A 13,284-nucleotide genomic window follows, 5' to 3' on the forward strand; every position below is an offset into this window, starting at 1 on the left:
TTGTCTACGTTAATAGTTTGTTCCGAGTTAAACATCTCTACTGCTTTGCTGACTTTGTAGTCGTTTGTAACTCACAGAAACAGCTCGACTTCATTGTCTGTCTAAATGAAGAAGTCTGGTCTGATTTTTCCAGCAGAGGTTTTCTTTGTATTCCTCGAAGACATTGTTGAAAACTTCCTTTCGCTGTTGTTGGTACTCTAGTTTTATTCTATGGAAATAGTACAATGCCGCCGTGGAAATGTAAATATTATACAGTTTCCTCTTTGCTTGTTTTTTGTAAATGTGTCTGTGCATGCCCAGTAGGAGTTGATTCACCCAATTATCCATTTTGGTGTGGACAGAGATATTTTGAAAAACACCTAGTGTGGACACCTGTCGTTTTTACCCGAAACCGGCGTTTTCAAAATTATCCGGTCTAGTGTGGACGTAGCCTTAGTGTAATGGGTGCAAAAACATATGGCCTGCTACGGAGCTTGTTAACCCCTGAAAAGCCAGCTGACAAAACCTTCAAGCAAATAGTAGACACTCTCCAACAACATTTAAACACCAAACTGTTGGTCATTGCTGAAAGATTTAAATTCCATAAATGGAATCAGAGCAAAAATGAAAGCATTTCTGAATATTGTGCTGAATTGCGCAAATTATCAGAACATTTTCAATTTGGAACTAGTCTATCAGACGCATTGAGGGATAGGTTAGTGTGTGGCATGCACTGTGAAACCACACAGAAGAAGCTCCTGTGTGAAAAAGACCTTACATTCGAGAAAGCACTAAACATCTCAATATCATTAGAAACAGCCACACGAGATGCTTCAGAGATACAACAAAAATCTATGGAATATGCCACAAATAAAATGTCACTGAACAGAAATGAAGGAAAGAAATGTTACAGTTGTGGGAACAGGTCACATTACCCTGATGATTGTTGGTTTAAAGATAAAGAATGCAGAAACTGTGGCAAACAGGGCCACGTTGGCAGAGTATGCAAAGCTAGTAAATAGAAGAAAAAGGACAAAATACAGAGAAACAAGAGACCCCAGAAAGGAAAATACTGTACAACAATGTGCACAAATAAAAGAAAACAATGCTGATGAAAACTACTCAAACAAAAGTGAATTGTCTTGTCTGCAAGTTCACAGCGTGAAAGACACAGATGGTCGAAGAATAATATGGATCATTCCACAGAGGCAGGCGTGAGACTGAAAATGGAGTTGGACACAGGCTCAGCATTAACAATAATCTCTGTACACGACTACAATCGACTGTTTTCTCACATGCCTCTGAAACGAACTAAACTACTGATAAAGACTTACACAGGACAGAAAGTGCGCCCCAAAGGTAAAATTAAAGTGGCAGTGACTTACAGAGACAAAACACAGCAGCTGAACCTCTATGTACTGAAAAATGGAGGACCACCATTGCTGGGACATGAATGGCTCAGGAAAATTCATTTGGAGTGGCACACCATCAAGGCTCTAGATGTGTCAGCAAAGGAGGGCAGCAAGACTACATCTGAGACACTGTCACAAATACTTGCTGACTCTGAAGAAGTGTTCATGAAAGGAATAGGAACACTTCAGGGCATGAAGGCAAAATTGAGATTGAGGAAAATGCATGTCCAAAATTTTACTAAGCCAGAGCAGTGCCATATGCAATCTGTCCTACAGTAGAGGCAGAGCTGAGAAATCTGGAGCAGAATGGGGTCCATTCAAAGGTGGATTGGAGTGAATGGGCCACGCCCATTGTTCCAGTGATGAAGAAAACCTCCAGCACAAAACCAGGAAAACCAATCAAGGTGCACATATGTGGCGACTTTAAAGTGACTGTCAACCCAGTTCTCCGCACAGTACAGTATCCCCTACCCCGTATTGAGGACATTTTTGCTTCCCTGTCAGGAGGGGAACATTTCACAAAAATTGATTTGACCCAGGCTTACCTTCAAATGGAAAATCGAGGAAGCATCCAAGAAATACCTGACAATAAATACACATAAAGGACTTTATCAGTACAACAGGTTGGCGTTTGGGATAGCATCAGCTCCTGCAATCTGGCAAAGGGCAATGGACCACGTTCTGCAGGGGATTCCAGGGACTCAGTGTTACCTGGATGACATCATTGTTACCGGCAAGGATGACGACGAACATCTTTCTAACCTAAAACAAGTGCTCACCAGGTTACGAGAATATGGGCTCAGAGCTAATCGACAGAAATGTGAGTTTTTCAAAAAGGAAATCTCATACTGTGGGCATGTGATCAACAAGGATGGTTTACACATGTCTCAAGACAAGATAGAAGCGGTGCTTAAGGCACGACCACCTGACAATGTGTCTCAGCTGAGAGCATATCTTGGTCTAGTAACTACTACCACAAGTTCTTGCCTAACCTATCCACAGTCCTACCCCCACTAAATGCATTATTACAGACAGGGACACAATGGAAGTGGACTGAGAGCTGTGAGAAAGCGTTCCAAGAAAATAAAAGACTCATAACTTCAGAAGGGATGCTCGCGTACTTTGACCCCTCCTTACCTATCCGACCAGCTTGTGATGCCTCACCCCATGGGATAGGAGCTGTGTTATCACACAAGTTTCCAGATGGCTCTAAAAGACCAATAGCTTTTGCCTCAAGAATGCTAACTTCAGCTTAATGCAACTACGCACAGATTGACAGAGGGGCCCTAAGCCTCGTGTGGGGAGTCAAGAAATTCAGTCACTACCTGTATGGCCAAAAGTTTACCCTGTTGACTGACCATCAGCCTCTCATGTCAATCTTCAACCCAAGGAAAGGTGTTCCAGTGATGACAGCACAAAGGCTACAGCGATGGTCCCTTTTCTTAGGAGGTCACAGGTATGACATTGAACCCAAGGGGACCAAGCAACACGGCAACGCTGATGGTTTGTCCCGTTTACCACTGCCCACTTCTGAGGTAACCATGCAAATGGATTCAGCAAAGGTCTTTCACAAACAATAGTTGAACCATTACCAGTGACAAACAGCCTTATTGAGAGGGAAACAGGCAATGACCCTATGTTGTCAAAAGTGTATGACATCACGGTAAAGGGATGGCCAGCGCGGGGTAACATACTGTTTCCAGCCTTCTCAGTGAGGAAGGAGCAGTTGTTAGTGTGTCGAGGAACACTAACGTGTGGTTCACGAGTTGTGATTCCTCCCAAGCTACGCGCCAGAGTGCTGGAGGAACTGCACGAGGGGCATCTGGGTACTGTAAAAATGAAAAGTCTTGCCCATGCCTATGTGTGGTGGCCAGGAATCAATAAACAGATTAAGGACTTGACCAAGAACTGCTCTGGATGTCAAGAGATCCAGAACACACCACCACAAGCCCCCCTCCGTCCATGGGAGTGGCCCTCATTACCATGGCAACTCGTGCACATCGACTTTGCTGGACCATTCATGGATTCTATTTTTTTCAATCACTGTCAATGCACTTTCCAAATGGCCAGAGGTCATCAAAATGAAGTCAACCACATCAGAAAAGACCATGACAGTTCTGAGGACCACGTTCGTCAGGAATGGCATACCAGAACAAATCTGCACAGACAATGGACAACAGTTTGTCTCTGAAGAATTCCAAAAAATCAAGCACTTTGCATCTGCCCCTTATCATCCATCCACAAATGGCTTGGCAGAAAGATTTTTACAGACATTCAAGAAAGCCATGAAGGCAACGAGCAGTGAAAATCAGCCACTGCAACACAAGATAGACAACTTCCTCCTTGCCTATTGTACTGCAGTACATGCAACCACTAATCAGACTCCAACGGTGATGTTTCTGAACAGGAACCTGAGGTCCCGCATGGATCTTCTCAAACCAGATGTACAGCGTGATGTGGAGAACAGACAGTTCTCACACTTGAATGCTAAGTCAACAAGGAACTTCCGTGTGGGACAGTTAGTTCTTGCACATGATTACCGGACTGAGAAGTGGCAGCCGGGTACAATTTCTGCCATAGACAAACTACTGACGTATAGAGTACAGGTGGGAGAGAACGCGTGGAGACGTCGTGTGGACCAAATCCTGAATGCTCAGGTGAAAAACTCAACAACACCTTGCCCGGACTCACATGACAAAGAAGCACGTCATGTGGATCAAATCCTGAATGCTCAGGTGAAAAACACAACAATACCTTGCCCTGACTCCCTGGACATAGAAACAAACACTCCTGATGTGACCATAACAGCCTCATCCACAGATAAGCCTGTTATCAGTGCTGAGGACCCACCTGATGTACCTGTGGAGACTATTTCCCGAAAGCAAACACTTCAGGGCAGACGTTACCCGGAGAGGCAGAGAGACCCCCCCCCCAGAGACCTGAGCTATAATTATTATTATGTTACTTTATTATAATTTGATATTATTACTAAGTGAATAATTGGTAAGCATTGTATGTTAAGCGTACACATATTTGTTTAGCGTAGTGTCCCCAGTAAAAAAAAACGGTTGATACACTATTAAAATAAAAGGGGATGAGTGTACCATATAGCCTACTGTATAATATAGGACTACTTTATGTTGGAGTAATACATCATATTGAGCATGCTGTATTAGGCACGTATTGATCTGTACGTGTGTGTTCAGTTCGGTTTCAGTTAAAGAACCTTATTAACGTAGCTCCAGTCTCCAGCGTTTTATTTATAGCTTTGTTGTGTAAACGACCACATACACAACAGCAATTTTCCCCATACAACAAGTTCATGGGTGTCTCATACTACACATCAAACGGCATGAGGTTGCTCAGTTAATGGTCTGTGAAATGAGTGCAAATATATTGAATATATTTGCAAAAGTGGTTGGCTTGAACATATGTGGATTAATTAAAGTGAAATATTGTCTTCTTGAGGGCTGCAGGCTGTCTCAGTCTGAGACACAGCTCTAGGATATTCTGTATGGAAGTTCAAAATCTTGACTGAAAAAGGTCAAGTTCTGAGGGGTACACACACACACACACACACACACCCACCCCAATCTGGCGATAACTGCATCCTGGATCATTCATATTCATCAGCAGCTCTGAGTCTGGTCTAGCCAGGGATCATTTCCGGGTGAAATTAACTCCAATGGGAAATTGGCATGAGCACTTCTATGCATATTCACCTTGGGGAGGCTGAGAAAATCATAGCATCAGACCTGTACCAAATAATGTCACTGGGCACACTCAGAGTATCTCCTCTAAAGCTGGTTAAATTTGGAGTTTTGGGTGTAAATTATAAACTTTGAAAATGACTTACAGAAACAATAAGGAAGGCGTTATTTGAGGTAGAGAGTTCCAGGATTTAGAACCAGGGACAAAGAATCAGCAATATATTTCAAAACCAGGATGGTATGCAACTTGGAGGAAAACTCACAGGCCGTGACATTCTCATGCACCTGCTGCCCTTGTCCTTGTATGAGGCAGATGTGGCAGATTTGGAGGGTGCCTTCAAAACATCCAAAGTGAATAACTGCAGTACATTTTGTAGATGGTACACAACAACCAGCAGTATAAGAAATAAATATTTAGGATCGTCAGTAATGGCAATCAGTTGGGCTGCTTTGACCTAGATGGTAGCAAGCTTTTAGAATGTTGCTGGAACTGCACAGATCCAGCCAAGCAGAAAGCAGTCCATTGTGCTTTTGATTTCTGCCTTGTAGATCATGAAAAGACTTTGAGAAGATCACTCACTTATGCGGCTTTGCCAACTACACTATGATAGAATAGTTTTTTTAATCATGAAAGTATATCAAACATAGCGGAAGCACTTTTAAAAACTTCTGAAACTTTACAATGCAATACGTTGATGGATACATTTTTGATCGTAATTCCACATGAATGTACACATATTGTATATTATGCATAATATATCTACTTTATGCTAGCCTTATATTCTGATGTTAAATTGCAATACCTAGTTGAATGATTAATACATTCATTATTAAGAAGAGGGACAGCATTTCAAGAGCATATATTTACACCAAGCAATATAAAAGTACTTCAAAGAAGAAGTAAATAATGCTTTCAGACTCCCAATATATAATTAAATTTTATCATGCAGAAAAGCAAAAAGCAAACCAATTACATTAATTAATTGATTAAATTAGACATGGGATTTAAAGAAACAATACTCTTGGTAGGAGTTTAAATTAAGACAGAAGTTTGTAATGAATGGTTAATAACTGATCTAATGTACTGTAAATAACCAGCACTGAATACCACATAATTTATTTAGGTAATCGCATTTTTCAGTGGATTTCACTTCCCTTTATTGTGTTCATTAAGGCCTACTTTCAGCAGTTAATTGTTCATTCCCTCTGAACAACCTGAAAATGGATAAAGTGAATTGCTAATTCATCATGTTTAAAACTGTAATAACGTAATAAACCAACGTACTTTCCTTAAATGCTGAAATATTTTAATGTACAGATTTTCAATTAACTTTCATTAAATTTAAATATCCTGCTAATTTAATCCACTCAACATGCAAAAGAAACTAGATTTTCAATTACATTGAGGAAAATTTTGATGTTTCAAATGTTGAATTCATTTTTAATGACTTGTCAATAATAACGCAAATTGTCAATATCTGTTGAAGCACTGTCACTTGCTTTAATTGAAAACTAAGACAAAATATTGGAAGCAGAGAAGTAGCGTGCTGAGTATTATTTTAGTGAATTAAATAAAAACATAATACTAATTAAAATCACAAAGAGAAGGAAATCTAAATTTATCAACTTAAACTGATTTCATCGAAAAGCTTTATGTCCTGGAGTGCAATCCTGTGAGAAATGGGTATACAGTAGATTACTGAAAAAGCTACTAAAATTGGATTTTAAGCAGATCATCAAATTGTGGCGCAGCCTATACTCTACCCAAAGTTAAATTTCGGGGTAGGAAGAGAATTACAGATTGAAATGGTGAAATTGTGATCCACGTGGTTTTGAAAGAGAGCCCTGAGTGGCACTTAGAGGTGAGTTACCAATGCCTTATATAAAATGAATGATTGTTGCAAAGACCAGAGATCATGGACAGGCTGTCAAAAAGATGGACAGACTGACATATAAAGAGAAGTTTACACTGTTACAGTTTTGATTCAATCTGAAGTTCAAAGAGCAAGTTTTCCAAAAACAAAGATCTTGATAAGACTTTAATAATAATATCTCACAGGCTGAGACTTTAACCATGTTATTTATTAGATGCCTAACTGAACAGCATTTAGAAGAATTAAACTAAAATTGCACAGATTTCATATTTCTACCTTTCCAGTGGTGCAAAAGAAGCTTATATTAAATCAGCAGGCTACTTACTTGGTTTAAAAATGAAATCATATGAAAAATTCATCTGGAAAATACTATAGCTTATGGGCACTGACTTTGCAACATTTTCAACACTATCATATCAGTATGCTAATATCTTACAATTGATGTGAATGCTGTGCCATTAAAAACAAAGTTCCAAACACAAAAGCAAAAACGTTGGTTAAGTTACACCATATGTTAACTTTTGTAAATAAAATATAGTTTTCATTTTAAGCCAATGCTGTTGACTGATAGAAATTGCTGTCATCTATTTGATTAAGTTATATTTTGTAAAATGTCGCAGAATGTATTTCTTACCATGACGAGGATCTTAGGATCATATGTTTATACTAACACTTTAAATAATTTGTACCACTCCCCTGTTCTTTAATCTTAATACAGCAATTTTTCAGATATTTATCTAATTAACTTTTAATACTTATAACTGAATCTTCATCAACATCACTTTCAGGCAGTGCATTATAACCACTGTTGTGTATTTTTATGTAGTTTTTATCTCTGGTTCCATTGACAGTTACCTCTGTGACCTTTGGTTAAACGCTTCTGGAAGTGGAAATCTTTACTCGCTTTTTCATTTTCAAGATCTCAAAATTCAAGTACATTTATTATCAAAGAATGTATAAATTATACAGCCTTGAGATTTGCTTAATCATAGGTAGCCACAAAGCAAGAACCCTGAAATAATCTAATTAAAGAAAAAGAAGAATAAAAACAAGACCATAAGACTTTAAGACCATAAGGCATAGGAGCAGAATTAGGTCATCTGGCCCATCAAGTCTACTCCACCACTAGTCACTGGCAGCTAAGTAGACAAGGATCCTTTTATTCCCACTCACGGCCTTATTCCAATCAGTCAATGCTCTGACCATCGTAGTTACTTTCCTGTAATACCACAGGTTCTAAACTTGTTAAGCAGCCTCATGTGTGGCACCTTGTCAAAGGCCTTCTGAAAGTCCAAATATACAACATCCACTGCATCCCCTTTATCTATCCTACTTGTAATCTCCTCAAAGAATTCCAACAGGTTCGTCAGGCAAGATTTTCCCTGAAGGAAATCATGCTGATTTTGTCCTATCTTGTCCTGTGTCACCAAGTACTCCATCACCTTGTTCTTTACAATTGATTCCAACATCTTTCCACCCACTGAGGTTAGGCTAACTGGTCTATAATTTCCTTTCTGCGGCCTTCCTCCTTTCTTAAAGAGTGGAGTGACATTTGCAATTTTCCAGTCCTCTGGCATCATGCCAGAGTCCAATGATTTTTGAAAGATCATGTTTAATGCTGCCACAATCTAAAACGCTAACTCTTTCAGAACTCTAGGATGCAGTTCATCTGGTCCACGTGACTTATGTACTTTTAGGTCTTTCAGCTTTTTGAGCACCTTCTCCCTTGTAATAGTATTTTCACCCATTTCTTTTCCTTCACACACTACAACATCAGGCACACTGCTTGTGTCTTCCACAGTGAAGACTGATGCAAAATACTCACTTAGTTCATCAGCCACCTCCTTGTACCCTGTTATTATTCCTCCTGCTTCATTTTCTACTGGTCCTATAACCACTCTCATCTCTCTTTTATTTTTTACATACTTGAAAATGCTTTTAATATCCACTTTTATATTATTTGCCAGCTTGCTTTCATATTTCATATTTTACTCTCTAATGATTCTTTTAGTTGCTCTCTGTAGGTTTTTAAAAACGTCCCTATCCTCTATCTTCCCACTAATTTTTGCTTTGTTGTATGTCCTCTCTTTTGTTTTTACATTAGCTTTGACTTCCTTTGTCAGGCACGATTGTACTATTTTGCCATTTGAGTATTTCTTCACTTTTGCAATACACGTGTCCTGCACCTTCCTCATTTTTCCCAGAAACGCACGCCATTGCTGCTCTGCTGACATCCCTGCCAACAGCCCCTTCCAATTTACTTTGGCCAACTCCTCTCTCATACCACTGTAATTTCCCTAACTCTACTGAAATACTGCTACAGCAGACTTTACTTTCTCCCTATTAAATATCAAATTGAACACAATCATATTATGATCACTGATTCCTAAGGGTTATTTTACCTTAAGCTCCCTAATCACCTCCGGTTCATTACATAACACCTAATCCAGTATAGCTGATCTCCTAGTAGGCTCAACGACAAACTGCTCTAAAAAGCCATCTCTTAGGCATTCAACAAACTCTCGTTCTTGAGATCCATTACCAACCTGATTTTGCCGATTGACCTGCACGTTAAAATCTCCCATGACTATCATAACATTGCCCTTTTGACACACCTTTTCTATTTCCTGTTGTAATCTATAGTCCACATACCAGCCACTGTTGGGAGGCCTGTATATAACAGCCATCAGGGTCCTTTTTCCCCTTTCAGTTTCTTAACTCAAGCCACAGGGATTCAACATCTTCGGATCCTATGTCACATCTTTCTACTGATTTAATGCCAGCAGACATCACCAGTAGAGCCACGCTTCCCCCCAGCTACCTTCTTATCCCTCCATTACAACATATAACCTTTGACATTCAGCTCCCATCTACAACCTTCCTTCAGCCACAATTCAATGATACGATGGCCACAACATCATACCTGGCAATCTGTAATATTGCAACAAGATCAAACAAAAGACCAACACCTGAGGTGCAAGAAAAAGAAAAAAAAGTACAAATCATGCAAGCAATTGAAGTGAACAACAACAAAATGCTGAAGCAAAGCTTGAGTCCACTGATAGGAAGCCCGCAACAGCCTGGAGCAGGCCCATAGCCTCGCTTATCAGTTCATCATACTATCGGGCATGAAGCATGTCAGCCGGAGACGTATTCATTGCCTCAGCATCATGGAGATGACCATTGTGGAGAACAAGCAAAATCAGCTCTCGTCTTGACCGACACCCTGTCTTTTCAGTCTACCTGGGCCAGCATTTAAATTGACCAAACAATGGAACAGCGAAACTCTCTGGTGCCTTGGAGAGAGAAGTGAAGATCGTGGAGAGCAAGCAAAATTGGCTCTTGCCTCCAATCTGGGTCAGTGTTTAACTTGTCTAAACAGCTAATTGTACCTCATTAGTAGGCAGACACCGATGCTGCGAAAGGCCTAGACCGTGCCACCCAGTGACTTGTTCTGGGCCTTGTTTTTCTGATGACCAGCCCAAAGTCACTCCCAAGCTCTTCAAATCAGCTCAGTGACCAGAACAATCCAGCCTCGCACCCAGGCTAGTTGTACAGGCTCCGAATCTCCTCTGCCCAGGCCTCAACTTCTCTTCTTGGCTCCCAGAGCGATCCAACCTCTGTCCCGCGCCAGTTATACTGGCCTCAGAACTCCATCTGCAACAATTCTGCCACACACCATCTTAGCTCATCCCCTGAACTCGTCTCCCCATCGCTCACCCCTTCACAATTTTTAGTCAGACTTCTTAGCTTTTCGACTACTAGAAAGCTGTTGCACACATTCGGTAGTGTCATCTTAACCACAAGTTGTATATAGAATGAATGATTGGAATGAATGTTCAATCGACAGACATGACTGTTTTACACATATAGCACTACTAACCAGGGTAGAAGTTTTAGACAAATTATTCCATCATCAAAAGCATTAGAAACTTCGGTTGTTAGGGCACTCCTGCAAATTCCCTAACAATGGATACTATCCTAATAAATCTCATCTACAAACTCACTAAGGCCCTTAACCTCCTTCAATTGCCCAGAATTAACACCTTGTCTCCAAATGCCACTTAAATTTATGAGCATTGAGCATAATTCTGTTCATTTTCGCTGATGTTCATCTATACATAATGTCTTGGCATCACCATGTCTTTTGGTGGTCTTCGAAATTTGCCTGACAAATCAAAGACTTTTACATACATTCCCTCACTGCCCATCCTCACTCTATTTCACTCTCCTCCTTTAAAATTGCAAAACACAATTTATTCATTGTCCAATCAAAATGAATTACTTCACTTCCCTGTACAAATTTTAATCTGTGTCAGTGTCATTCATTTCTTCAGTTCCTCTGATCTATTAATGTCCTCATCACCATCCTTTACATTTCTAAGTTTTATTTGACACTTTGATTTTATCACTAAATCTGGATCATTAACATATGTTAAAAAGAGCGACCAACCTGGGAGATTAAGCAGATCCCTTCAGTATGAAAAATAACCATACAAATCTGTTGTCTTTTCTGTCCCCCAAGTTGTTGCCTTATCAACCAGGTTCTGTTTATTAAGGGGAGTTAGTTTTCCAATCATGGCTTATTGTATGTAACAATTTAATACTTTCTTAAAATTTATTGTCACATTTTTCCAAGTGTTAACAGTTTTGTTTAGTATCATTGTCTCTAACGTTTTCCCCTGGCAGGCATTAGGAATTCAGTACAAAAATTTCAGAGTTTACAGTTCTGGCATAATTACGGTATCTTAGTATAGTGCCTAGGTCTCTGTCCAGCAGTTGTGACTGCTTCTTCGAATTCATCGTTGTGAATAGTGCAAGCATTGACTCTCACAATAAGATCAGTCCCACTCCTTCCCTTTATCTAGTAGATGATTCCATGCTGCTTACATTTTGCTACATATCCTCTTTGATGTTTGTGTTATAAATTACATTGTTTGCTACTTCTGCCAAGGAGCACTATTTCCAATTTGCCAAGCTGACCATGCTGACAATTTTCAGAAGTTCAGAAGAGAACTGAAATCTATCGAGAAACTCCAACTAACTGTCTCTTTATTGTTTTGTCAAACGTCATATAGGACATGCCAAATTATTTGACATAATTTTGATTAATATTTAGACTATATGAGCCATTAAAACAGCTTCTAATTTTTAAAGTTCTAAACAAAAAAGTATTTAGTCATATCTGGATTCTTGAAACCATATGCGATTCATGGCTAACAAAAAATTGAGAAATGTTGCATTATGAAACAAAATGTGTTGGGAATACTTGGCAGGTCTGGCAATTTTGATAATAAGTCATTGACATGAAATGGTAATTTTTCTGACTTTATTTCAAATTTCCAGAATCCATAACATACAGTTTTGTGTTATCCTAATGACTCTGGTTGAACAAACAGACACAGCAGATGTCTTAAAAAAGGTGTGTTTATTCATAATATCTTATTTTGTGACTATACACTAAATTTACTCAACTAAGTGAAATTTATCATTACAAACCTGCTGATACTATCATTCATTATGGTCTTCTTAATAAACATAAGGTATCATTTACCTTTCCAAAGCTTCCTTTCCCAATTGCTCGAAGGATCTGAAAATGGTCAAAATTAACTGTAGAAAGAACACAAAAGAAACAAGAAATGTAGAGCAATCATTCAAGTAGTTATTAATCATCATGTGCCTAGGAAAGACGTTATACAAATTCAAAAATTATGAAACAGTAAAATCACATTTTATCCATGTAATTTTTGGAGCTGCTACACTGACAAATTATGTTTGAGTATGGCTTTTCACAAACCAAACAGACTGTTTGAAGGTGCCTCTGTTGCAGTTCAATGGACATCACACAGAAAGAAGGGGAGAAACCTGGAGAAATAATAAATTAACAGACAGAAGTTTGATAAGGAGATTCCAAAAGTCAGGCAAGAGATAGAAAGTAAAGTTTTTTTTTGGCAGAACAATTGAGTTTCAAGTCAAACAAGAAACTGTGTGACAAGGACTATCTTCTGTGTTCATGGTTAAAACTGCAAGATGTGCAACTCATGCATGCAGTGAAAGACAAGTTGCCACAGAAAATCAGCTGTCCAATTCCATCTTCTACAGCCCTTTATCTCTTCCACCTACCACCTCCAAGCTTCCCACTTCATCCCCCTCACCTGATTTCACCTATCACCTGCCAGATTGTACTTCTTCTCTTCCCCCACTTTATTTTTCTGGCTTCTTCCCCCTTCATTTCCAGCCCGATAAAAGGTCTCAGCCCAAAATGTCTACTTTTTATTCCACTCCATAGATGCTGTCTGGCCTTCTGAG

General features: G+C 39.4%; 1 protein-coding gene across 1 annotated transcript in view; it reads right to left on the bottom strand.

The window, feature by feature from the left end:
* Positions 1–13,284, bottom strand: part of LOC134345670 (serine/threonine-protein kinase 32B-like) — a 329,201-nt gene that overhangs the window by 216,130 nt on the left and 99,787 nt on the right. The window contains exon 2 of the mRNA XM_063046706.1: positions 12,530–12,585. Coding sequence (XP_062902776.1) covers positions 12,530–12,585 — 56 coding nt within the window. The remainder of the gene's footprint in view (positions 1–12,529; positions 12,586–13,284) is intronic.

This window comes from Mobula hypostoma, chromosome 4 (assembly GCF_963921235.1).
Source record: "Mobula hypostoma chromosome 4, sMobHyp1.1, whole genome shotgun sequence".
In the NCBI taxonomy this organism is placed as follows: Eukaryota; Metazoa; Chordata; class Chondrichthyes; order Myliobatiformes; family Myliobatidae; genus Mobula; species Mobula hypostoma.